This window comes from Anarrhichthys ocellatus, unplaced genomic scaffold, assembly GCF_004355925.1.
Source record: "Anarrhichthys ocellatus isolate YVR2014 unplaced genomic scaffold, GSC_Weel_1.0 scaffold1, whole genome shotgun sequence".
Classification (NCBI taxonomy): domain Eukaryota; kingdom Metazoa; phylum Chordata; class Actinopteri; order Perciformes; family Anarhichadidae; genus Anarrhichthys; species Anarrhichthys ocellatus.
The window spans coordinates 16,587,455-16,614,298 of NW_022280031.1; the positions used below are offsets into that span (position 1 = coordinate 16,587,455).

Below are 26,844 nucleotides of genomic sequence, written 5' to 3' on the forward strand. Positions count from 1 at the left end.
TTTATCTGTCTGTCTGTCTTTATCTGTCTGACTGTCTTTATCTGTCTCTCTGTCTGTCTGTCAGTCCAGCTGCGAGTGCATGTCTGGCATGTCCCCTGTAGGTGGCAGCGCTGAGTTTGGTTGTCAGCTGGTCTCTGCCTGCTCAGCGAACACCTGCGACCCCACAGCTGTCTGTCAAACTGAACTGGATGGACAACCCAGGTCAGTCACAAAAACTAGAGCTAGGTCCAGGTCTAGACAAAAGGACTAGAACCAGAAGGTAGACCCAGAATGAGTTTCTTATTCTGTCTGTCTTGCTCTGTAGCATTACAACCATATCTAGAACCAGCTTAGTACTAGTCTCTCTTTTGTTCTCTAGTAATAGAGCTAGAACCAGAACTAGCACCAGTACCAGAATTACAAACAGATCTTTACTCCCTTGAACTAGATTTGTAACCGAACCCATATTCCTGGCCCTCTTTTGCTTTTCGGACCTAGAACTTGGACCAGGACTAGAATCAAAGTTGTCATACTGGCAATTAAGATGTTTTGATTGATTCACAACATCAAATAATGCGTTGAGTAACATGCAAGAAAACACTGCACCTTAAAAGTTGTCAGTAGTCTTTGAGCGCCACGGTGGAATAAATCATTTATTCTCAGTCTATATCTTTGTAAATGCTTAATTTGCTCGGCACGAGTTAGTAAATTAAATCGTTTAAAACAACAAAGCATTTGGTCGATGGAATTGGTCCCTTTAGAGCCACTTGTGATCGGATCTCCCAATACCCATGACAGTGCCGGGTCTGAACAGGTTTGTGTGAATGTACGTGTGTTATAGTGTCATCAGTTACCCCCTTCCCCCCAGGTGTGTGTGTGAGGCGGGTCAGATTGGTGACGGACACCGGTGCTACGGTAACCTGATGGAGCGGCTGATAGAGCTGGACAGGACTGGAAGCCAGAGAGAAAATCTGACAGGAACCGTCGCCATGTTTGGTAAAAGAACCTCAAATTCATTGTGGAAATACTGTTGTTATACTGAACTGTGCTGTTTTTAGAGGGGTAAAGCACTTATTGGTCCTTGAGGATCCCCCCTGCCCGGTGACCCAGTTGTTTGTTGGAGATGTTTATATAACATTGATTTTACAACCGGAATATTGACCTGTTTAACTTCCTAACACTAGCTCTAAGCAGCTTATTATAAATCATCAAAACTACTAATTTCAAGATTATTTTTTTATTTCCTAATCAATTTAAAAAAAATGTTTTCACTGACTTCGATGCAGTTTAAATATTCTTTCGGAACATCAGTGAAAGAAAATTGTCTGCAGCCAACAACGACCTGTATCAACTGATATGAATCACCGACAATCGGTATCGGCGTTAAACGTGATCGGAGCTTCTATAAAAGTTATATTTTTAATGTAATATCATATATTAGAATTTGATCTAAGGTCACTGTGACCTCACAAAACACATTTTTGGCCATAACTCAAGAATTCATGTGATAATTATGACAATTTTAACATCTCTAATTTTTATGAATGCACAACTACGGGAATACTGTGTCTTCGTGAAATAAACGAGCATTAATGTGACACCACATAATTACATTTTTAACGTTATTCTGAATGCAAGAGAAATTTACTTTTTCTAATTGTCTCTACCTGGAGCTATTTTGTATCTTTTCTGTGATCTTTGACCTTTTGGTATATGTGTGTGTGTGTGTGTGTGTGTGTGTGTGTGTGTGTGTGTTACAGAGAGAGGCTGTTCACTGCTGCTGAGTCACAAAGGACCCTTCACAGCTTTCATCCCCCTGCTGAAAACGCCTCTGAGTGTAGGTCGTCTGTCTATCTGTCTGGTGTCACCTGTCTCTGCTTCAAAGTGTTATTTTAATAATCTCCTTAATGTTCCTCAACACAGGAGTCTCCTGGATTATTGTAACCAAACGACAGATTTATGAAACTTTAAAGTATTTAAGCTTTGTGAATCAGAGCCGTTTCAGTTGGGAACAAAACCCATTAACCATAGTTAGCTCAAAATAGCTCCCCACACTTCTCTACTCTGTTGTTTGGTCTGTGCTGTGGGACACATGCATCTGGTTTCCACAACTTTTCTCAGCCCCTCTGATGCCTCGCTGTGCAGCAGGCTTCCTCTGAAAATGACTAACATCCTGCTGCTTCTTGTCTGTTTGTCCACCCAAAAATGTAGCTCGGTTTTTAGCTTAAATCGTCAAAACATACTGAAACGGTGTCAGCCGATAAAACCAAGTGTCAGATGATCACACATTTTAAATTTCACACACGCTCTCTTGTCGCCTTGTGCCCGTCCCGATCACATCACATCTCACACACACACCTTCAGCTCGGCCTGAAAACGGGAGTGACAGATGGTCGGTGCAAACTAGAACAAATCAGAGTGTGAGGCCTATGGGGACACACACACACACCCCCCCACACACCCACACCCCGACCGACCGTGAAATCTGAGTTAACCATAGAAACTTGAGTTGGACATTTTAGATGCTTAAAGCCAGAATTTGAAACTGTAAAGGAGAAAAAGGAGACCTGCAGACTATAAAGGGTAAATGTGAACATCAGACTTGAAAGGTTTCCATCTCGACTAGATAGAATCAATAGTTCAAGTTATGGCGCATTGCTGAACAGCACTGAATCTTCTGTATTCTGAAGAAAAACATGTCTTTAGACGGCAAACTTGCACAAATACGTTTGTTTTTATTTACCTGTGCAACAGTGTCCAGAAAGAAGAGTGTCTATGTCACCTATGACCTCTGAATAATCCTGAGAAACGATGTCTGACGTTAAAAGACCCAAAACACACTTTGACCCATCCCAGGTTACATCATGATTGTGTATCTCAAATCTTGTCTCGCTGTGAGTGAAAGGTATTTTTTTGTTGCACCAGTTGGACTTCTGTTGGATTCCCTTCATTCACAGTTTGCAGCTTTGTTTGAGCATTTAAACATTTTCACTTTGTACATTTTTAAAAAGAGAGTGTGCAGATGTCCCCCTTATCCTGTTTTTCAACAGCTAGTCGAAGAAGATTATTATATCTACTCAGCAACACTTGTCTCTACAGGGTGTTAATGAAGAGCTGATGTGTAAAAACCATCTGATCCTGGGTCAGCACCTCTACAAGTCTCTGGAGGGACGAGATTTCAACCTGTTCGGAGGAGCAATGTGGAGGAGCAAAGACAACAAGGTAACACCTGCTCTGAAACTCAACAACCCTGTTAACAACTCTTTGAACTCGATGTCAATGACCTGAAACAAAGCTGCGTGCCAGTTTCTTTTGTTTTCACTCACAAGTATAATATAAAGGTTTATAATTAATTCACAGGACGGTGTTTAGTTTTAATGAACTGATGTGACTGGAAGAGCCTCTTTTCTTTTTCCAGCGTCTTCCAGGTTTAAAACAGTCGTTTGAATGTTTAGCAGTCACAGCAGCCAAACTGTAGATTGAACTAATATTTCAGTGATGGAAAAATCCTCATGAGGTATACATGTTAAAACTGTCTAGATATTTGAAGATAATCTCAAGGATGTTCATTAACTTCATTTTTATTGGTCCCACAATCATAATAATCCAGAGAAAACCAGAGAGATTTTATTGATTTGGTTTCTGCTTCATTAGATATTTTCATTTAATTTGTTTTGTTGACACTCATACTGTTAACATGGCATAACACACATTTTAAACTAATACCACCCTTCTGCCTGTCTTCTCAACTGACAGTTTCTTAATAACCGATAGTCCAGTTCTAACATCCTGTTTCAAAAGGAAATGAATCACACAAATAAAGTAAAGATGCAATGTCATAGTATCTATAAAAAAACATAATAATAGCTTCATCACCATCATCACTGCTTTACATTTTATTACTCAAATTCAGCATTATAAACAATTTGATCATCGCCCACCACCTTAAACTTCATAACGACTCTTTGAGCTTTGTCATCTCGCCTAAATGTTCAGCATCGTCAGGATCAGCTCTGTGGAGTCCCACTAGTGGTGCTTTCTTTTTACTACGGCTTGTTATCTAATATCAATCATTTCTGAGTACTTACTGATTCATAATCTTGTTTAAGTCAAGTCATTCATTTATATATTAAACATGATGCATTCAACAGAGCTTATTTTGTTAAACATAAAAAAATTATTTGTCAAAAAAAAAGTTTGTATTCCTCGTTGTAAAGTACAGAAAGAAAGGTGTTTTATCAGCACGGAAGTTGAAAAAAATTAATATAGATAAATAATTGTGAGTTAAATGATTTTAACAGGTTCTATGACTATAAAATTTTCATTTACATTCCCATATACATTTCCCATTTGCATTAATCATTTAAGTATTAAGCTATACTTTTGACTCATCAGACCAGTCTGTCAATCACATGTTACATGTGACACTCCTTACATTTATATAATCATCATCATTATCATCATTATCAGTTATTATAAACTGGAGGTTTAAAGTCCCTCATCACAGAATATAATATTTCACTAGTTCAGTATGCCAATAGGTTTATCATCTTTCCGTCTAACTGCAGTAACTCTTTTTCATTGTTTGCAATAAGAAAAGCTAATTTCTTTGTGATTTCAGCAAGAAATATCTGCCACATTGCTACCAAAAGTCATAGCACAATGTTCCCATTGTACATCCTTCCATTCTAGTAATTGTTTTGGCTTAGTAATATGTTCCTTGAGGAACAAACACACATTATAACTTGTTAAAATAAAATCATAGTGCTTCATCACATTGCTGCAATAATCCTGTAAATCCAACATTGCCATAATATGCAGCATTGCAACCGGTGGCCTCATGCAACCAAAGACATTCAGTGAAGATGCTTTGGTAAACGGTCAATGTTATATTTCTCAAACCCATTATAATAATCTCTAACTGGGCTTTTCCACCATCACAGAGACCTTCACTGGTAAAATCTTCAGTGGGAGGTGGTTCTCAGTGTAAATGTACGGAAACACGGTGTCCTTGAAGGTGTGTGTGAAGGTGTGTATGTGTGTGTTAGTATCAAGATCAGAGAATGACAGTTTTCCTTTGTCAAAGTCCAGATGAACTCTGATCCTCTCGAGTTTATTCTTCACTGACAGAGCTTTCTCGTCATCTGACGTGGAGAACGCTGTGAATTTACTGTTGGAGAACAAAATTCTCCACAATCCAGACTGTAGACGTCCGCTCATCTGGGTGTTCTCTCCCAACATGCCCAGTTCCCAGTCATCATTGTTTCCAACCTCAACGTCCCAGCTGTGAGTCCCTGAGTTGAAGCCTTCGGAGCCCAGGACGGAGCAGGAAAATTTGGTCCTCTCCAGGTTTTTTGGAAGCTGTCGTGGTTTTCCAGATCTCACACTGGTCAGATCTTCAGACACGACTAGTTCTTGGTCGGCAGTGTTTGGGTCCAGAATCACAGGAGTGTATGAGACCATCTCCTTCATCTTGTCCCAGATGTTGTAGTTCAGGTTGCCCAGGTGTTTGGCCTCGTCTATCAGAGCTCCTGAGAGCAGCTGTGGATCCTCCAGCAAGAGGCGCTGCTGGACTCTTTCCACTGCAGCCTTGTAGTTCTGCAGGAATGAGACGTCTTCAGCTCTCAGCTCGTCCTCTGTGGCTCTGACTGTGTCTGAAAAAGCTGCTATCTCTCTGATCAGAGCCTCCATCTTCTCCTTCATCATCTGACTCTTCTGCTCCTCTTCCTCCCTCAGAGCAGAGATCCCGGCCTCCTCTTCCTCCTCTAGAAACTGGTGAAGCTTCTTAAACTGCTCCTTAATCTGCCTCTCTGTGTGTCCAACCTGGACCTTCATGTGTTCTGCTGTTTGATCACAGTTTCCTTTAACTTGTTCAAAGAGCTTCAGTTTCTCCTTTAAGAGCTTCAAGGATTTCTTGAGCTCCTCTTTGTGATCCTGTGCAGCTTCATCGATGGGTCTGAATCTGTGGTTGTTGTGTCTCCTTGATTCTCTGCAGACGACACAAACCGGCTCCTGATGGTCCAGACAGAAGAGTCTGAGTTTCTCAGAGTGCAGACTGCAGAGACTCTCTGAAGCTCTCTGATCTCTCTCCGGTAAAAAGGCCTCACACAGGTTCTTTAAAGCCAGGTTACGAGGAGGCTCACTCCTCGATGATCTTCTCTTACAAACTGGACACTCTTGTATTCGTTTCTCTCTCCACCAGTTCTTCAGACAGTCTTTACAGAAGCTGTGGCTACACGACAGAACAACAGGATCTTTAAAGATTTCAATGCAGACAGGACAGCAGAGATCCTCGTCCGACCTGGAAGCCATTTTGTCTCAGAGTGAAGCTGTAAACGCAGCGAGCAGAACGTAGTCAGTCAGACAAGAAAGTTACTTTCACTTCGAGCCGTACCTCGCCCAGTTCATTGTGTGAAATCAGCAGCAGGTTAAAGTGCAAGAAATCCGTATTCCAGTTATTCCAGTGTTCCCTGCTGCAGCGGTCTCTGGTAGTTTTGGGGTTGAGACGAATATTACTGTCTGCCTCTTCTTTACTGTGTCTCTTCTCTCAGCAAGAAGGAAGTAAAAGCTGTTTCCTGTTGTTCTGTGTTGCGACAGAGAGGGTGGAGCTTTATCAAGCTGTTTCTCCTGATTGCTCATGTTTATCATAACGGGTGTGTGTTGCAAGCATAAACGTACTAAAGGCAGAGAGACGATCCTATTTCAAAAGAGAAAGCAACAAGTTGATAGGCTTACAATGTAATTGTGTAGCTGTGCTATCAGATAGAAGAGACCAGCTGATCAGAACAGCTGATGTCATGATTGACAGCCGCAAACAATGACAGCAAGGAAATTATGAGTGAGATGTGTGAGATGAGTGAATGGTAGACGTATGAGAAATAAACTACAGACATGCAAAAGTATAGTTTCCTGATTAAACTAGAGCTTCATTTGTAGGATCTTAACTGTCTTTTCTTTCTATTTGTTGTGAGAGCTTTTGGACCAGTGGTGCAATGAGAGCACCGTGTCTGAATGTGCAAATGAGTTTTACAAATCATAAAAGTCATATTTTGTATTTCATTGTTTTGACGCACACTACAGACTGTACTATACAGTAATGATGTTTCCGTGGTTTCACAGACTCACAGTAGTTGCTGGGACTTCAATAATGTTGGCTGCCCCCTCAGTTGTCAATAGTTTCATTCACATATTTTTAACTGCATAAACCCTGATTGTATCGCTCTCTGGTCGACGTAGAGGTTCATCCTGATGGACAACCCCAGCAGACTGTACAACGTCATCCAGGAGGACCTGCCAGCAGCCAATGGGATCATCCACATCATCGACCGGCCAATCACAAACACTCTTTCTGACAAATCTCCTCGTGATGAACGGGTGAGTCAAACGGTCACTTCAACAAAATATGGAAAATTACCCGAAACCCCAAAAAATACCACATCTACACTGAGGTTGACCTAAAACATTTTAAACAAACAGAACGAAACAAAATAGTGTCTCACAGAAAATGTACTTTCTGAGCATTTCCAATATTTTAGTTTGAGCATTTCTTGTGCTCAGTATTTTAGTTTAATTTAAAAAAGAAATCTGCCTTGATGCATTGATGTGTTGTTTAGTACAGTTAAATGTATACTAGATGTTTCCTGCTAACCTGTGTGTCCACTGCATTAAACTCCATAAAAGTGAATGTCGGCCATTCGATCATCTTCTTCTTCTTGTGTCCAGTGTGCTAAGCTGACGATCAGAGAGATTCTGACTAAGGATGAAAAATACAACCGCTTCCTGTCTCTGGTTGATGTGAGTATTTTCTTCAGGCCAATAACATCACACCAGACATCTATATGGCAGTGAGAGCTTACCAAAACAATGTCGAGGCTTAATCCTTTGCTTTAATCGGATGTGTTTGTGTGTGTTCGTAGAACTGCGGGTCGCCGCCCCCGTTTCGGGGTCCTGGTCCCCTGACTGTGTTCGTCCCCACCAACCAGGCTGTGGACAAATCCAGAGACGGCAGCATCTTGTACATGCTGCACGAAGTAGGTGTAGTTAGCACTTAAGGTTTCATTTGTTGAGTGTAATTGTTATCAGAGCAGATAACATACAGGTAACTTTAAATGATGAGTCTGCTTACAGTCTATATTTCTTATTATCAACGAATTCCATGAAAAGACGACAATCAACTATGTATTTGTCTGAAACCAAATACTCTATAACTTCCTGACCCTGTTGCTCTCAACCCCAAAACCATTGGTACCTATTGAAGCTGTAAATCTTAAAAAATGTCCCCACTAATATTCTATATTTTAAAGGATCTTTATTTTCCTAACATGATTTCTACCACCCCAGCTACCAATTGTTAGTCCTTTTAGCTATCATTATGCTAATGCAAGGATTATCAGACATTTTTAATGACATTCTTCTCTTTTTCAAGGCCAAACATAAACTTCAGGAACTTCTCAGACATCACGTTTTCTCCCAGGCGGTGGTAAGACAACCGTTCAACCCACGCACCCTCCATCAATCTATCAGTTTTCCATACTTGGTTCTTTCTTCCTTTTTGTCTTTTTTACTCTGCTTGTGAAGAAGGCATACAAAGAAATAACTTTCTGTCCAACACTATAGTCCACAGCAAGATGTCTCATGATCTAACAGGCCACTTAAACGTACAAATCTTCGTAGGCAATATCATATCATTGTTCTTATCAGTACAAACTTTATATTTTAGCTCCGCTGCTGTTAAAGGTACTAAATTCCAAATTCAGAGCATATCTATGATTGAGGCATTGCCTCCACATGGCTCTCAACATGGTGACAGCAGCTAACGGACAGCAGCTAACGGTGCTACCAGCACTAACAGTGCTGGTAGAGCCAACAGCGTAAAAGTAAAAGTTGTTTGCTGCTATATTAATGCTCTGAATTACAAATTTAGCACCTTTTTAAGGCACTAAGAATAGCTAAATCGTCATTGTTGTTTCTCCTGTCAAACATGTTTGGATAAAAGTTTTTTTTTTTTTCTGTCTGCAGCTGACAGTCGACGAGTTAACTACTCTCCCGCGGATTCAGACGATGGCCAATCAGTTTGTCACCATCACTGTGTCCAACAATGTAAGTGCATCTGATTTGCTTTTGGCAGTGCTTCTCATAATATGACTTGTTTCCTGTCTAATTTACAGTGAACATCAGCAGTTTCCATTAACATCCATTCCTTTTCTTTCTCCAGGGTGAGATCCTACTGGGCGAAAAGGGCGTCCGTCTGGCGAGCACCAACATTGTGGCGTCCAACGGGATCATCCATATGATTGACGGGCTTCTGTTCCCGCCCTCCATCCTCCCCATCCTTCCTCATCGCTGTGATGTCATCGAGAGCAAAATCACCTTGGTGAGCCGAGCGAGGCCGAGAGTCAAAATCAGACTCTGCACCAACAAACAGCAACACACACAGACTGCAGAGACAACAGGCCAATATATAGAGGAGTCCAACAGTGGCTAACATTAGCTGGCTAATTTATATTTTACACACACAATTGTCAGATTAAAACATTTTTTGGTTCAGCTACACTTTTTCGATTTAGCAGGCTAACATGGTTTGCTTGGAATAATTTGTGCATCGTTTTGACATTTAAACCTGGGTCAAAGTTTCTGCTGAAAAGTTATTGAAACTGATTGGGCTCTGACTTCAGAAGGCTCGACTTGTAATAAACGACGACAGACAAAAACCAAATGACGTTTCAGCTAACAGTAACGCTAACTTCGTTCTCTCTGTGTTTGTGTGTTTTCAGGGTCCATGTGTTTCCTGCCGTTACCTCCATGAGACTGAATGTCCAGGTGGCACCACTGAAATGGTAAAACACATCATTATTACTGCAACATTTCCATTCTATTCTGTTCTCTTCTGCAGAGCCCCCTGGGGGTTAGAAACATACGACTGATGTGGAAATCCTTATGCAAAGTGTGAGGTGAAATGTATATGTAGGAGCATTCAGTAAAGTTGTGTTCATGTAAACAATAACATTTGGTATGTGACCGTTGACCTTCAGAATAAACAGGATGAGGGTTAGAAAGTGTTATGAGGATGTAATGTGTTATTTATATCCACTGAATGACAGCACAGGTTATAATTGATGTCACATAAATAAAATACTAAGAGCTGTAGCAATCTGCTAACATGCTATTTTTCCGTCTGTTCAATACAGAATATGGGAATGTAGGTTATTTTCCAGATACTAGTCTGTGCTTTAATTCACCTGGTGTGACAATTAAATACTGTGTTACATTCTTTTTGTCAAAGAATTATAATTCCCTGCTTTTGTTCGGATTGCCCGATCCATATTCCAGATGTCGGGCTTTAAAATTTCAGCTAAATCATGTGCTCAGTTCAGCAATTTGTTCGCAGATGTTGCCTCAATAGTTTTTTTTCTACTCAGCGGGCAATATGGACGAGAACAGAAAGCTAACAAATCTGTGTGTTTGTCTCCAGGACAGTCATCAGATCGGCTGTGATTACCTCCAAGGGGGTTACAGTATGTCCATCAGTAAAGGCTGCGCCAAATTTTGCAACACAACCAAAAAGGTGAGACTTAGTTTTAGCTTCATTCATCTACTTTTCTTCTGTCTTTACAAGTCATGGCGCCTTCTAACAAGAAGGTGTTCAGTGTGTTGACTGTCCTCAGCTTTCAGTTTCAAAATCTTTATCAATTATTATGGTTTATTGACTTACATAATATTTTACTGAAGGTTGTACAGATTTCAGGGATATGAAGCATTTTAACTTGCATCACACTAAGCAAAAAATAAAAATGTATTAATCTCACTGGTTAGATTAAAAAATAAATAAAAACACAAAGTCACATGTGCTGTTTGAAGGTAGCACTAAGTCAAACAAGGACCCACATTAGAAATGATTCATAGTCAAGAACTACGAGTGACACAGTCGATGGTTTTACTGTTCAGGTACCAGTCATATATTGGTGAGATAGTATTAATCTATAACATATAGTATATTTCTGTTTTAATTTTGATGTGTGTGTGTGTTTGACAGGTAGCACAGTGCTGTAAAGGTTTCTACGGTCCGGACTGTAAACCCTGCATCGGAGGATTCCAGCATCCCTGCTACGACAAAGGAACGGTGAGCAACATGCAAATGCTCTGTCACTGGAGCGTGCGTCAACTGACGTGTTTTATTTATGCATTTATATTTTATTTTTCACCGCATGCAGTGTTTTGACGGGATCTATGGCAACGGCTCGTGCAGCTGTCAGCCAGGCCTCAAGGGTGTCGCATGCCACATCTGTGCGGATCCGTCCAAGCACGGAGAAAAGTGTGATGAAGGTAACATCTCCTCCTCACTTGGAGAGCAACTTCTGTTCAAACAATCAGCATTTTATTTCTTCCCTGACAGCAGAGCATTGCATTGTCCAAGCCATATATACACTACTTTTTTATTCTATTGTGGAATATTTGAGGGCACTATATATAGTGGATAAATGTGTACGCTCAGAATTTGGACTCTCAATAAAAATGGCAGTAAATATACAGGTGCTGGTCATATAATTAGAATATCATCAAAAAGTTGATTTATTTCACTAATTCCATTCAAAAAGTGAAACTTGTCTATTATATTCATTCAATACACACAGACTGATATATTTCAAATGTTTATTTCTTTTAATTTTGATGATTATAACTGACGACTAAGGAAAATCCCAAATTCAGTATCTCAGAAAATTAGAATATTACTTAAGACCAATACAAAGAAAGGATTTTTAGAAATCTTGGCCAACTGAAAAGTATGAACATGAAAAGTATGAGCATGTACAGCACTCAATACTTATTTGGGGCTCCTTTTGCCTGAATTACTGCAGCAATGCGGCGTGGCATGGAGTCGATCAGTCTGTGGCACTGCTCAGGTGTTATGAGAGCCCAGGTTGCTCTGATAGTGGCCTTCAGCTCTTCTGCATTGTTGGGTCTGGCATTTCGCATCATCCTCTTCACAATACCCCATAGATTTTCTGTGGGGTTAAGGTCAGGTGAGTTTGCTGGCCAATTAAGAACAGGGATACCATGGTCCTTAAACCAGGTACTGGTTGCTTTGGCACTGTGTGCAGGTGCCAAGTCCTGTTGGAAAATGAAATCTGCATCTCCATAAAGTTGGTCAGCAGCAGGAAGCATGAAGTGCTCTAAAACTTCCTGGTATACGGCTGCGTTGACCTTGGACCTCAGAAAACACAGTGGACCAACACCAGCAGATGACATGGCACCCCAAACCATCACTGACTGTGGAAACTTTACACTGGACCTCAAGCAACGTGGATTGTGTGTCTCTCCTCCAGACTCTGGGATCCTGATTTCCAAAGGAAATGCAAAATTTACTTTCATCAGAGAACATAACTTTGGACCACTCAGCAGCAGTCCAGTCCTTTTTGTCTTTAGCCCAGGCGGGACGCTTCTGACGCTGTCTGTTGTTCAAGAGTGGCTTGACACAAGGAATACGACAGCTGAAACCCATGTCTTGCATACGTCTGTGCGTAGTGGTTCTTGAAGCACTGACTCCAGCTGCAGTCCACTCTTTCTGAATCTCCCCCACATTTTTGAATGGGTTGTTTCACAATCCTCTCCAGGGTGCGGTTATCCCTATTGCTTGTACACTTTTTTCTACCACATCTTTTCCTTCCCTTCGCCTCTCTATTAATGTGCTTGGACACAGAGCTCTGTGAACAGCCAGCCTCTTTTGCAATGACCTTTTGTGTCTTGCCCTCCTTGTGCAAGGTGTCAATGGTCGTCTTTTGGACAACTGTCAAGTCAGCAGTCTTCCCCATGATTGTGTAGCCTACAGAACTAGACTGAGACCATTTAAAGGCCTTTGCAGTTGTTTTGAGTTAATTAGCTGATTAGAGTGTGGCACCAGGTATCTTCAATATTGAACCTTTTCACAATATTCTAATTTTCTGAGATACTGAATTTGGGATTTTCCTTAGTTGTCAGTTCTAATCATCAAAATTAAAAGAAATAAACATTTGAAATATATCAGTCTGTGTGTAATGAATGAATATAATAGACAAGTTTCACTTTTTGAATGGAATTAGTGAAATAAATCAACTTTTTGATGATATTCTAATTATATGACCAGCACCTGTAGTGCACTATATAGTAAATTGGGAGGGATTTCGGACACAGCCCCGCTAGCGGCTCTTTGAGACACAGCAGCGCTTTGAGCTAAAAGCTAGCATGCCCGCAATGACAATGCTAACATGCTGATTAGCATGTTTGATATTTACCATGCCAACCATCTTAATATACCGTGTTAGCTTGCTAACATTTACTAATAAGCAATGAACACAAAGTAGAGCCGAGGCTGATGGGAATGTAATTAGTTTGAAGTTATTTGGTTATAAAAAGTATAATTTTGACCGTATGATGGAGCTAGAGAAAAAGTATCACCACAGGTATTTCAATTCATGCTGAGGGGCACGTAAATGTCTGTACCAAATTTATTGACAATGCACCCAAAAGTTGCCAACCATAAATATCAACCTCATGGTGGCAATAGTGGAAAGACCAGTCAGTAGGATTAATCCTCTGGGGACCATGAATGTCTTGCCTCCTGTTGCCAGCAGAGTACCTGACAAACAGTAATCCTCCATCAGTCAGATTTTGAGACATTGATCCACTACTGTGACTGAGTAGCTTTTTCACATAATGTGCGTTTGTGTGTGTCTTCAGAGTGCCGCTGTGTCCACGGTGTGTGTGATAACCGTCCAGGCAGCGGTGGTGTGTGTCGGAGAGGATCCTGTATGGAAGGATACTCTGGAGAAAACTGTGACAAGACGGCCACGCCATGCAACTCTGACGGACTGCAGGAGCACTGCCACATACATGCATACTGCACACACACAGGACTGCATACCAGGTAAGATACTACTACTGTTATTACAACTGATGGTGTTGATTTTGGCACCTGATTTGGATTTATTTCTAATCTTTTAACGAAAATGTGTGTATTAGTTTGAGTCACATTTAAGTCAGTTTTATTGGTACTGATTTCACCTTGTGAGTTTGGCAAAATGTGGTCTTGACAGGAAATACTACAGAAGCAGTTTTGAATACTGTTTGTATTTCTGTCTGTGGACAGATTCTTTTCAGTGCGATAGCATCACATACGTGCCAGATACAGCAACAAAACTTTACAGGTAGTGCCGGGGGATAGGAAGTGGAAAAGGAGCCATAGTTCCCTCCACTTTGCGCCCCTGACCCGATTTGGTGTCACCAAACTTTACAGGTGTGTTGCTGAGATCAAAATTAGGGCCAAGAAGAAGATGGGTGCGGTCCAAGCAATGGTGCTGGAAGTTGGTGGGTTGGAAGTGGAAAAGGGGCCATTGGCCCCACTTCACGCCCCTGGACTCTAGGATTCATTATAGGAATTAGCCCTTGTGTTCTGGTGAATAACAAAAAAGGAAATATAGATAAAAGCAAGTACTGCATAACTATAGAAAAGAAAATACAATAAAATATGAGAAGATACTATTAATAATATGTGCAATATACAGTATATATACTGTATACAGCATGGCTGTAGAGTCTTTGTCTTGTTTCCATCCAACTGTTAATGCTAGCTAACATTACTGGTGGAGGCTTCGCTTCCTGCCAGCCAGATATCTCAAAGCGATGTCAAGGAACCACCTCACGTCTTTTTGTCGGAAAGGATTCTCTGAGACCTGTCAAGCACCATGACAACACTGTGGGCTGGTGTCAGTTTGGACAGCGAGAAACCTGTGTGTCATTCTCACCAAGAGTAGCAGCTCTAGCTTTTTTAGATTCCTCGCGTACAGCCTCATCCTCACTACGGAGGCACATGGACCACTGCAGCGCTCTCAATTCTTCTGTAGTTCTCTGCAAAACAAACAACATGAGTCACGTTTCAGTGAACTTTAACTGCAGCTTGTTTGTTAATTAAAATCTTTGTTTGTGTGTGTTGCACCAGGTGTTTGTGTAGGGATGGATATGATGGTGACGGTCACTCCTGTTCTCCCATCAACCCCTGCCTGAAGAGCAACCGGGGAGGCTGTCACTCCAACGTGAGACTTACTGCTTGTGTGTGTGTGTGTGTGTGTGTGTGTGTGTGAGTGTGAGAGAATTAATGATTCATCAGCAGATATCAAATATATAATATTGGTAAACTGCCAGTTTCTGTGTTGTTGCAAACTATTTATTATTCAACCTTCGGTCTTTTTATAAAACTGAAGATGTATCTACTTTATAACGCATCTTCTCCCTTCCTCACTACAGGCAGAGTGTGTGTATGTGGGTCCAGGTAACGCGTCGTGTGTGTGTATAGAGGGCTGGACAGGTGACGGCAGAGTGTGTGTGGAGATCAACAACTGTCAGCTGGAGAGTGGAGGAGGCTGCAGCCCCAACGCCGACTGTAACCACATCGGACCTGGACAGGTCGGTTACTAACAATTAATGATGGATAATAAGAATCATTAATCATTGATGGTCGTTAACTAAACGGCTACAACTTATTAAAAATGTGTTCCTTTCCTTTGTTATGTCCCTGTTTGGGATGCCTTGTCCCATTAACCCAGCTGTTCTTCTGTCTCACACCTTTACTTTAACAAATGATCCACATATTCTCTTCTATTGTCATCAGCTCCTATTTTCTATTCATTTATTAATTAGTTACTAATCAGCTGTCTGACTGTCAATAAAAGTACTGTTTGTTTATGTGTATGTCTGATTGTCTGTCTGTGTTTGCAGAGTGAGTGTGTTTGTAAAACAGGTTACATGGGTGACGGTATTGTGTGTGACATCATTAATCCCTGCCTCAAGAACAATGGAGGCTGCCATGACCTGGTAAACACACACACACACACACACACACACACACACACACACGTAGTATGTGTATATATAAGTATGTGTGTCAAATATCATGTCAGCCATGAGGAGTGATTTGGTTTTATTCACTGAGGATTTAAAGGATGCGTCATGCTAACTTTAAACTCATCACCTCTAGTTATGAAACACGTCTCCAGCAAAACAACACGTTGAGAGAGGCTCCACAAACCTGCTTAAACTTTACAAATAATATATTATATCATTGCAATACCGCCCTTATGACAAGCCGCACGTGATGGCAAGCAACAGCAACAAACACTATGTTCATGTTAAAAAATGTCTTTTTTGCAATGGGAGCTGCACATATTTACACTACGCTACAAACGCAAGCAGCGTGATGAGGTGCTGAGCGTCCCTTCTGTGCTGCACATTTGCTGTCACAAAAAGTTTAAACATGTTAAACTTTGGTTAAAATGCTGCACTCGCGTCATCTTTTACTGCGCAATCCAATTGCAAATTTAACAGTTACCATGAATCGTCTTTCTCATTCAAATTCAACAATACACATAAAAATAGCCCACCAATAACGCCATTTACATGTCATTAAAATCAGGATAAATTAAGTAATTTGCAAAGAAAAAAAGGTAATAATGCTGCACATCGCGCTATTGAGCCAATCATTATCACCGCAGGGGAAATTCCCTCACAGACCGTCTCATTCTGGTGAATGTGATATCTCAGGAACGCCTGGAGGGAATTTCATTACATCTGACCTCCTGGACTCAAGGATGAACTGATTAGAATTTGGTGGTCAAAGATTAAAGTCACTGTGACCTCAGAAAACACATTTTTGGTCAGAGACAGAGACTCGTGTCTGTGGAGTTACCAGGACATTGTTTCTGGAAAATACTTGCTGCTTTTGACCTTTTTTCACATATAATTCCCAGACGTGCAGACATTTAAGTTCTGATTCTTCTTCATCTGAAGAATTTCCTGTGCAACATGTTTACTTGGTTTAAGAGTGTAAACAGAGATTTGATCAGTGTTGTGTAATTGCTGCGGCCTCGGTATTTCTCATGATTCCTTTCTGCTGCATTCTCTGTCAGGCGAAGTGTGAGCTCTCTAAGGTGGACGGGGCTCACACCTGTACCTGTCCTGACGGCTACACAGGAGACGGAACTATCTGCTACGGGACAATACTGGAGGTAAGTATTCAGACCAGTGTGACACTATATAGGGGCGTCTCAAATTCTTTTTTTGGCCCTAGTCCTGAGCCCTTGTTGTTCATCTGGGAGCGCCTTGTTAGGGACCTTTATTGCATGTCATACCCATCTCTCTCTCTCTCACCCATTTCCACACTGTCCTTTGTCAGATGTAGGAGAAAATGCCCAAAAATATTATCTTAAATATAGGTTGCCTGCCGATACCAAGTCTTATTAATTTCTTACATGTACGTAGCAGCGGAAGATATAAAACGGAGAATGGGACTCCTGAAATTGACGTGAAGTGATCCACCAACGAGAAAACGTCTCACTCTGTTGGAGTTGTTGAAAGTACAAAAAACACTCTGAGGGTCTTTTGCAGAGTGCAGACATACAAACCTGACAACAGCCATGTGGCCTAATATCAAGTTATTAACGGAATTAAAGTTAATTAGCAACAGCTGGTAGCCGATCGCCTGGGACGTTTGTCATTTTAACAGGAGAAAGTGAAAAATAAGAAGCTGCTACCTGAATGTTTCGTATGCTGATACTACAACCCAGATTCGTCTACAGTGACCAGACAAACTACATACCATAATAACTCTGTGTGTGTGTGCGTGCTTGTAGGAGCTGGACATGAACCCGAAGCTGTACACTTTCTACCGACTGACTCAGGTGTGTAAAAACAGATTCACTGCTCTACACTCTCGTTACTCGCTTATTCAAGTTTTGCACTGTGTGGTTTATCCTGTAGTTCTAGCATAACTACCACACTTTGTTCAAACTAAGCTGCATTTAGACCAAACTAGATTACCAGGTGGGGAGTTATAAAGTTATTTAGTCTAATCTCAATTAACTCGTAGCTTCTGGTATGTTAAATCAGCCAAAACCATAAAAACAGGCTGTAAATCTTTTTCTTTCAATGTAGATGTAGCTGCTGTAGTAATGTGACATGGTCGGTGTTTTAACAAATGATTCAACACTAAAGATAATATAGTTGTATTTGTGTGTGTGTGTGCTGTCAGACGTACAGTCACCTCTCTGACGACCTGCTCGGGAACCTCACAGTGTTGGTTCCGTCCAGAGAAGCTCTGAGGAACATGACTTCAGCTCAGGACAAGTTCTGGTCCAGCAGACACCACCTGCCTCACTTGTTGCGGTCAGTCACCTCACACGCTGATCAGACGCACACTCAAATGTTTCTCACTAAGCTCAGGGACGCAGTAAAATTAAACTCTGTGTTGCTAATCTTATAACATCATCAGCTCAAAACAACATTTTTATTGTTGTGTTGTATTGATTTCCCAAGAAACACTGGGATGTATTATCAGGAAGTTTGACCTGATCTGATATTGTGTAAATATTTTACGACACTGTTCACCTGTGGAGCATTAAACTGGATGAAACACAGAGCCTTTAAGCTTGAAGCCACAATATCCCCGGATCAAGTTGTGAGTTTGTGTTCAGTGAAATGAGTCGTAACCGTTTCCTCTTTGCTCTCTCTGGTTGCAGGGCCCATATCATACCGGGGATCTACTCCATAGAAGACCTGGCCAGAATGGTGGGCCACAGGCTGCAAACCCTGAACCCCCCCACCGACTGGGAGATCAGCAACAGCAGCGGGGTAAGAATGGGGGAATTGTGACAGACAGACTTCACGTTTTGGTGGATTTACTATAATTCACGCAATTTGCGAGGATCAGTTTTGTGTGTAAAGTGCTCCACCTCTGAAGAGTGTAGGTGCAAATACCACAGATGTGTTGAGGGTGTCTGCTTCATTGTTAGTGCCAGGTTCCTTTGTGAAGTGCTGATTGTTGGATGGCGTTTAAATAAAAACAGGATTTTTTGAAATGTAGGCTACACATATCTTGATAGTGTATCATAGAAAAACTTGCAAATGTCGAGACCACAGTTTGCGGTTTGAGGGGAGTTCAATGCTGGAACCATCACTTCTTGACAGTGTGGCAATCCAACCAGCACATCTGTGCAGAGTCTATAGCACAGGCAGCTAGATATGGTCGGTGAGCACAAGTTACTGTTGGGTTTCCTCAATAAACGGATTTCTTAAACATCACGTAAACGAGAAACATGGTTTTCCAGCTACATCTCTCTCAGAGAACGCAGATTTTTTTTTTGGGGTCATGTACACATTTAACTGGGTTCCTTATCAGCTTTTGCTGTGTGCATGTGCTCTTGTGTAAAATAATTCCATACAAAGTCTGACTAAAACTGAAACTAACACAAAGTATCGTCTTTAAGTCTAAACCATACCTTTTCCACTACTGAACAGTTGGTTCATTAAGATAGACTGGACGCTACAATGACTCACTAGCTCTTCATATACTGTTTATAATGTTAATTAATTTACACATTGCACCTTTTAAATGGCTCTTATTGTATAAATAGACCTACACGTTAGGCTGTATTATATGTATACAGTTTTTCTCAGGTGAAGTTGAACTGCAGCAGCTGTGAATGTTTTAAACTCTTGTTCATTATTGAATACGTCTATGCAGCATCACATGATAGTTATTTTCTGACCTCTGATCTCAGATGAATGCTCAGCTTCGCTCACACAGACCTGAGGGCTCAGCTCCAGGTGTAGACTGCGTAATGAACTGCCGCCTCAGCAGACCAGACATTAATTACACGCAATTTGAGAGTGTTTGGTACTCTATCAAAAATATCTCACCTGATATATTATCAGGCCTAGTTCAGAGTTAAATAGACACACATAACTGTGTTTCCCACAGAATCACATTCTATGTGTGGTGGTGGATCTGCTGGGGTCAGAAATTAGATAGTTGTTGCCAATAGCAGGGAAATTCCATGATTCTTTATACTAATACAATACCACGGTAAAGAAACAAAAGTAAAACAATGAATCCCACGTACTTCAACATACACTTCTTTATAACCATTTGCATACTGGTTTTCGTAGGAAGTTAAACAAGTCATACTTCCCTCTCAATTATCAGAATCAGCTTTATTAAGTTGACTAATTTGCTCTCAACCTACAAATACAGAAATATACAATAAACTGAAAAAAACAAGGACAACAAAGTCGAACAGATGTAAGCATAAACATTTAACTGCTATGTATGAATATAAATATATATACTAAAGTGTATATATATGAACATAAAACACAACAATGACAATGAAATGGAGGTAGTTATCTATTTTATATTGCTATTAATGCAAAAAACGAAATTTTACAAGATTATGCTGGAACACATCATGATAATGTTAGAATTTACCTTTGCCAAATACTAATTTTTAATGCTTCATAATTGAATTCATAATTTGAATCCTGTTAAAGGAGCTGCTAACAGCTAAACTAGCTCTCATCCTGCCAATTTCAACACAGATTTGTTGTTCAAAATGTAGCATTATCAGGGATAAATATGGTAGTAATAAAGTAGAAAATCAAAATGTGACGATGAGTGTTGGTTTTGTGGCGGACCGCCACAAATATATCAATGTATGGGAAACCCAGTGTTCACTGTATTTAACTGTTGTCGTTTGTTTCAGGGGATCCACATTGGAAAATCCTCCATCCTCACCCACAACCTGCCTGCAATCAATGGCTACATCCACGTCATAGACCAGGTAAGAGTCTCAACGACCAGGACGCTCAGTAGAGGAAACAACATACTGGCTCTTAGAGCTTTACGAAGAAGGAAAATGTCATTTGGTATAATTGTTAGAGGGATTTCATCAGGTTGTTCATCAGAGGACTGTTCATTAGATCAGGAGGTAGATTACAAGGAAATTAAATTAGACCTCTAACACAATATAAATACAAAGTTTCAGAGACAAATAAATGTAATGAACTAAAACTCTTGTCTGTTTGTTTATTTGTTTGTTTGTGTGTGATCAGATTCTGGCTCCATCCCGCTCAGACATCCCCCCCGAGCCCCCCACCCTGATGGCCTTCCTTAACTCCTCCTCCACCTTCACTCTGTTCAGACAGCACGCTCTGGTAGGATATCTGTCTGCCTGTTTCTCTGTCTGAGTTCAACCTTATTAGTTTTTTAAAATATGTTTTGTGTGTGTGTGTGCGTGTGTTCACAGATGTTCAATCTCTCAGATGATCTGAGTGTGTTTGATTTCACGCTCCTGCTGCCAACAGATGATGCCATCAGGCAGCACCTCAGCAGGACTAACTCCTCCCTCCTGGTAGGTGCAGATGATCTGAGCAATAACATAAAAATGGATGCTACAACATGAAAGCCTGCTCTGTAAATCACTTGTTCAGTGTTCTCCTTTTAGAAAAACATCTGAAACCTAATAAGAGAAATGTATATTTTGGGGTTTCAAGATGGTGGGTACCATTAGTTTGACTAAATACCGTTTGTTCTCCGTCAACGTGGATTGAAAACTTGTTTCCATACAGCCAATCCAATCACTTAATTTTGAACCTTATCTGCATGAAGCAGCAACATTAGCTTTCTATCACAGTCAAATCAGATGGTCACACTGAGCCAGACAGCAGTTTCCTGCTAAAGTCTCCTTCTTACCTAACCTCCAACATGAACACACGTCTTGTCCTGCACCTCAGCTTTTTAAACAAACATTTACCCAGTTAGCTGCTGAGCTGCAGCACATTAAACAGCATGTTAATGTTAGCCCGGTTAGATGCTGGCTTGTCCTCACTGTTCAATACCACTGACAACAGTGGTCTGCACATGATACGAAGGCTGCGGAGCAGGTTTGTTTACTTTGTCGCTCGTTCACTAAGGTGTTACCGACATTCTGGCAGCCTGCTAGCTGCCGTCAATCAAACACAGACAACAACTCTCCAGACGGCTCGAGAGGAAAAAGAAGTACTTCTGATATTTCCCTTAAGACCTTTTTTCTTCCATTTAATAGTTGAAGTCACTGCACAGGCACCACTGGTAAAATGATTTGTTGATTATATTAAGTCTTTTGTGCATCCTTGTGGTTGTAGTGGCAGTGTACACTTCATACTCTACAAATCTATTTATTGTATCCATGGTATGAGGCCCCGTACCAGGTCTGCCAGGCTTAACACTTTATGTTGATTTCTTTAAGTTGACTTGCAGCTGCAAACATCTCATCCACACTCAGACATTTCTCTGGCTCATGAAGAAGACGTCCTCGTTCTTATTTCCACATAAATAAGTTTTGATTGGTCAGTAGATTTCTCCAACTATGAACACAGCTGCCAATCAGCCGACGGGTTCTGAGATTGATTATTCATAAACTCACGTCCTCTGTCCGTTTGTCCAGGACTCTGATGTGTTCAAGTACCACGTGATTCTCAACGAGCTGCTCTTCCCTGACCACCTGTCTGACGGCACGCTGAAAAGCACCCTGCTGGGCAGCGATTACCAGGTCCAGTTCCACTTAAACGACAACAACCAGGTAACAACAGCTGGACAGTCATGTGACCAACCTTCCAGAAGCTTTTCACACCAGAACACTGAAGACTTGTCTGTTAATTAGAGGAATGCACTTCTGCTTTTGCATTTCTGTCAAGTTTTAGATTGATTTCCTTCCAGGCAGCCATATGTTTTAGTGAATCTCTATGAAAATCAAAATGCAGAGAAATTATCCATCAGTGGACATTTTTGATCAAAGTTGCATGAGATTCAGCTGCAGAACCGCAAAATGAATACAAGACACAAGTAAACTATTATCACCCTTTTTACAAGGTTCATGTTTTATCGTTTGTTTTTCTAAATTTGATTTTATGACAACAGTGATTGTCAATAAAATGCTTTTCAGCAGCGGACTGTCAGTTCTGTGATGAACGCTTCACTGAGTAGAGTTCATTATCAGGTGAGGATACCAAAACGTGGACAGAAATTAAAGCTTCCTAGTCATCGATAATTCTAGTCCGAGAAACAAACTGAGACCGATGGATCCCTAGAAAGAAGGAAGTCAATCTAAAAACTGACAGATGAGAAGTTTTGTGAAATATAAAAGAATCACAGATTATGTGCGAACACATAAAAGGGTCTTCTAACGTGCACATCTTTACCAGCCGGGCAGAGTGAAGAGTCTGATTTGCTTCTCACCCTCCAGACAGCTGTGAACGACGTTCCCCTTGACGGCACTGTAACTGAGACGCAGAACGGCGTCATCATAGTCCTCCCTCAGGTCCTGAAAATCCACCGCAACAGATGCAGCAAACAGGTCACCCTGCAGGTCAACGTAAGGAGTGATGGATGGATGGATGGAAAGGGGGATGAATGAATAAATGGAAAGAGGGATAGATGTATGTATTAATGGATCAATGACGGGATGGATGGAGAGAACAATAGACAGCTGGGTGAAGGTGACTATAGATTAGAGGGTGAGGTGATTAATGAATCTGCTCTGAAACAACTGAGGCAATGAGTGACGACACGGCTCAACAAATACATAAACCGTTTTTTTTAAAGATTAGGACTAATTGACGCAGTGGTGTTATTGTAATGCGGTCACACATTTGTGTAGTACATAAATTCATGTAGCATTTGACATGGGGTTGGACCGCGTCTCAGCCAATCATAATCAAGCACCAGAGTTATCCGCTTTGTAAATAGATTATAAAAAATGCTGTTGAAGCCGTTTTTATACGACCACATCAATCAGATGCTGTATCAGTTTTAATTTGACTGTATCTCACGTCACATCCTATCATAATTGATGTGACAGGAGTGTTTGCACCATAATGCATTTTCAAAAATAAAACATGAAATGAGACTCGCTGAGAAGAACATTGGAAAGCAGAGATTGATGCACAGGATGTTTGAGTCTCCTGTAATCTCACGTCTGCCACATAGACGAGCAGCCACCAACCCACCAGGCTGATGTGTGTGGTTATTTAGCTGCAACCTGGTGTCATTACTATGTAATCAAGAGAAACATAGTTAACAGCCGTGCATGATGTGCAGAATTAAAATCAGAAATCAGAGGCTGCAGATTTATCGACGTGTGTTGTGCTGCCTTGAGATGGCTGCTGGATTTCATGAAGCGAAGGAGAAGCTTTTTATAGAGAGTGAAGCATCTGTGGACAAAAGATAACCACATTATACTTTACCTTTTGAAGCACATATAAATGCATTTACTGGCTGGGGAATGTCTAATTTAAACCGTTTGTTTGCATTTAAAGCATTATTCACTAGTATTTAATTAGCTCTTGAGGACAAAGTAATTAAATTGGCAGTGGAGATAGACGTTTATCATCGGGATGGATTATTCCTTCTAACCCCCCCGTCCCTCCTTCTCTGTCCTTGTCTCCAGGGAAGGTGCGCAGACTGTGAGGGACCCCCTCGATGCCTTTTTACCTACAAACCGGTAAGAAAACTGTTTCGGTTCACAGGGGGTGGACACAATAACATGAACACCTGTGCAGCTGGAACAAATCAGTTTTTCTATGTGCCATGTGTTTACTTCTGTTTGAGCAGGTTCTAATTGACAAGATAAAGATAGAGTTGTATTGTACCTGCGTTCTGGAACAGCTCTCAGTTTGGGTTTCTACTGTGTTTCTAACGTCTTCTGCTGCAGATCAGAGAGCAGTTTCCGGCCAACATGCGATCCAACTGTAAATACAGGAAGCGAGTCGGAGTCAGGAGGAAGTCCGTGCCAGGCTGTGTCCTCAAATGTCTTCGGTTAACCACGGTCTGCTGATACTCCTACCAACACTGTAGTTCTACCACTATAACTACTACTAGTACTACTCTGTGCTGTAGTTTGGGTCGGGTGTTGAGAACTGGCTCTGATTTGGGAGTCATTTTAATTTACAGACTCTTCTTAGTGTCAGCATTCACTCAGAGTCAACCCTGTTTTCAACTCTGGTTTTGACTTTTGTCCAGTTGGCCTTAAATATTCTTGACAACTGTTTTGTTGATGGAACTTACACTAGTAGTGATATTATTGCTCTGACAGCAAATGCTACGACTATACCTGCAACAATTAGCTGGTGTAAGTGTTACTAGCTGCTACTACACTCCCACTACTGTTACTACTCAAACTGCTGCCAATACCACAGCTGAATATTATTGTGGAGTACAATGTTTTTGTTTTATTATTCACAGTTTTTCTCTTCTTCCTTTACTTTTTAAGACATTTTAAAGGAGAAACTTCAAAAGAAACTTAAATACGGATTTTATAATTTTCTATTATATTTTATAATAATTTAATTTAATTATATTTTATTACCTTAATCTAATTCTTATAACCAATTTTAGTTTTAGGTTATTAATTGACTTCAATTGATTTCATCTTTAAAAAAACACGTATTTAAAATATTTTATTTTTCGAGTAATGATAATAAATAATAATGCATTTTATTTAATAAGCGCTTTTCGAAGGGGATAAAAGCTCAAATTCGGAAGGAGAAGCGGCAGCCATCAGTGCTCAGCGTCCTCTCTCATCCGAGTGTTACTCGTTGCTCTTGTCCATAAAAATAAAATGCTTAATGTCACTTCAGATTATCATAAAAACTATTCATGCAGATTGTTGAAAGTGTACTTTTACTGTAAACGGACATACAATTATTAATGCAGCCTGTAGACTGTAAAGACTCTTCTTTGTTGGTATCATTACTCTCCAGCAGTGTTAGCAGCTGACAGACATCAGAGAGTTGTGATTCTTTCTATTATGGTCTGTTTATGATGATAATAATGAACAATAACACTAATAAAGATACTGACGTCTGTCCTGCAGGATCACTCCTGCTGCCCCGGTTACTACGGCCACGAGTGCTTCCGATGCCCCGGCGCCGTCGGCAGCTGGTGCTCCAATCACGGGGAGTGTCAGGACGGTAACCACGGCAACGGGGAGTGCCGTTGCTTCGAGGGTTTCCACGGCACCGCGTGCGAGGACTGCGAGCCGGGACGATACGGAGTCAACTGCTCCTCCAGTGAGGAACATGCACACACAAACAAAGATAACGAGGGGGGGCGAATTCACAAAAAGGGGATTGTGCAGCTTTTGCATGCTGCTAAAGCTGCACAAATAAGACAAAGAGAGCACCTGCACGGGGTAAAATGCACCCCTACTACAAGAAAACAGCATCTCTGTGCTGAATTAGGTTAATAATACACAAATTATTTCTTCCTTCTCCCTCCTTTACCAAATCCTGGGCTTACAATTTGCCCTTTCTTCTCTCTTAATTACCTCGGAGATGGAAGTGGCTCTCCAGCAAGCCCCTCCAGACGAGACCTCTGGCTCAGGCTGATTCTCCCCCTCACAACCCACACATTGACCTCAAGCTCACTATATATACTATCTATACTATACTTTACTTTACTTTACTTTACTATACTGTACTTTGCAACATGGATAATTGCAATCAGATGCAAAAAAAGTGAAAATTACAAAATGTATTTGCGCTGTTATATCATTTGCACAATAAATTTAGTGCAACATCTCAAATGAACCGGTCCTTGAGACGGGGCACAGAGTGGTTGCAAGTGATGTGCAGTTCATGGAGCTATTCAGTGGCAGCAATCCATTCTTTGTGAATTCGCCCGTCATTTGGCGTTAAACTGGACGATTGTGGTGAAGAGGGAGCTGAACCGGATGGCAGAGATGTCATTCCGCCTCTCATTTATAGTCATGAGCTTTGGGAAGTGACTAAAAAAATGAGACCCATGAAACAAACCCATGAAACTTGTGAGGCTTACAAACCTACGGTTTTAACAAACCAGCAACACTAATAATCAACAAAACTGTGATGTTAACTGATGATGCTAGGAAGCCTTTTAGCAGATTAGTTATTTTTCTAACATAAGAGATTAATACTCGGAGGAAATGCTGTCACTTTTAACGTGTGTGTGTGTGTGTGTGTGTGTGTGTGTGTGTGTGTGTGTGTGTG

At 40.9% G+C, this 26,844-nt stretch overlaps 2 protein-coding genes across 2 annotated transcripts in view; one reads left to right on the plus strand and one right to left on the minus strand.

Annotated features, from left to right (window-relative positions):
- stab1 (stabilin 1) overlaps positions 1-26,844 on the plus strand; it is a 68,320-nt gene that overhangs the window by 7,671 nt on the left and 33,805 nt on the right. Inside the window, exons 9-38 of the mRNA XM_031852093.1 lie at positions 65-201; positions 848-975; positions 1,740-1,816; positions 3,079-3,201; positions 7,216-7,353; positions 7,702-7,773; positions 7,896-8,009; positions 8,405-8,458; positions 8,998-9,078; positions 9,194-9,352; positions 9,753-9,815; positions 10,451-10,543; positions 11,012-11,098; positions 11,190-11,301; positions 13,693-13,879; positions 14,951-15,044; positions 15,256-15,414; positions 15,727-15,822; positions 16,914-17,012; positions 17,637-17,684; positions 18,035-18,168; positions 18,522-18,633; positions 20,544-20,621; positions 20,893-20,994; positions 21,087-21,191; positions 22,266-22,400; positions 23,064-23,192; positions 24,267-24,320; positions 24,531-24,644; positions 25,692-25,887. Coding sequence (XP_031707953.1) covers positions 65-201; positions 848-975; positions 1,740-1,816; positions 3,079-3,201; positions 7,216-7,353; positions 7,702-7,773; positions 7,896-8,009; positions 8,405-8,458; positions 8,998-9,078; positions 9,194-9,352; positions 9,753-9,815; positions 10,451-10,543; positions 11,012-11,098; positions 11,190-11,301; positions 13,693-13,879; positions 14,951-15,044; positions 15,256-15,414; positions 15,727-15,822; positions 16,914-17,012; positions 17,637-17,684; positions 18,035-18,168; positions 18,522-18,633; positions 20,544-20,621; positions 20,893-20,994; positions 21,087-21,191; positions 22,266-22,400; positions 23,064-23,192; positions 24,267-24,320; positions 24,531-24,644; positions 25,692-25,887 — 3,280 coding nt within the window. The remainder of the gene's footprint in view (positions 1-64; positions 202-847; positions 976-1,739; positions 1,817-3,078; positions 3,202-7,215; positions 7,354-7,701; positions 7,774-7,895; positions 8,010-8,404; positions 8,459-8,997; positions 9,079-9,193; positions 9,353-9,752; positions 9,816-10,450; positions 10,544-11,011; positions 11,099-11,189; positions 11,302-13,692; positions 13,880-14,950; positions 15,045-15,255; positions 15,415-15,726; positions 15,823-16,913; positions 17,013-17,636; positions 17,685-18,034; positions 18,169-18,521; positions 18,634-20,543; positions 20,622-20,892; positions 20,995-21,086; positions 21,192-22,265; positions 22,401-23,063; positions 23,193-24,266; positions 24,321-24,530; positions 24,645-25,691; positions 25,888-26,844) is intronic.
- LOC116386107 (tripartite motif-containing protein 35-like) lies at positions 3,545-6,545 on the minus strand. Its single transcript, XM_031852105.1, has one exon. The coding sequence runs from the start codon at positions 6,289-6,291 to the stop codon at positions 4,897-4,899; it is 1,395 nt and encodes a 464-aa protein (XP_031707965.1). The 5' UTR covers positions 6,292-6,545; the 3' UTR covers positions 3,545-4,896.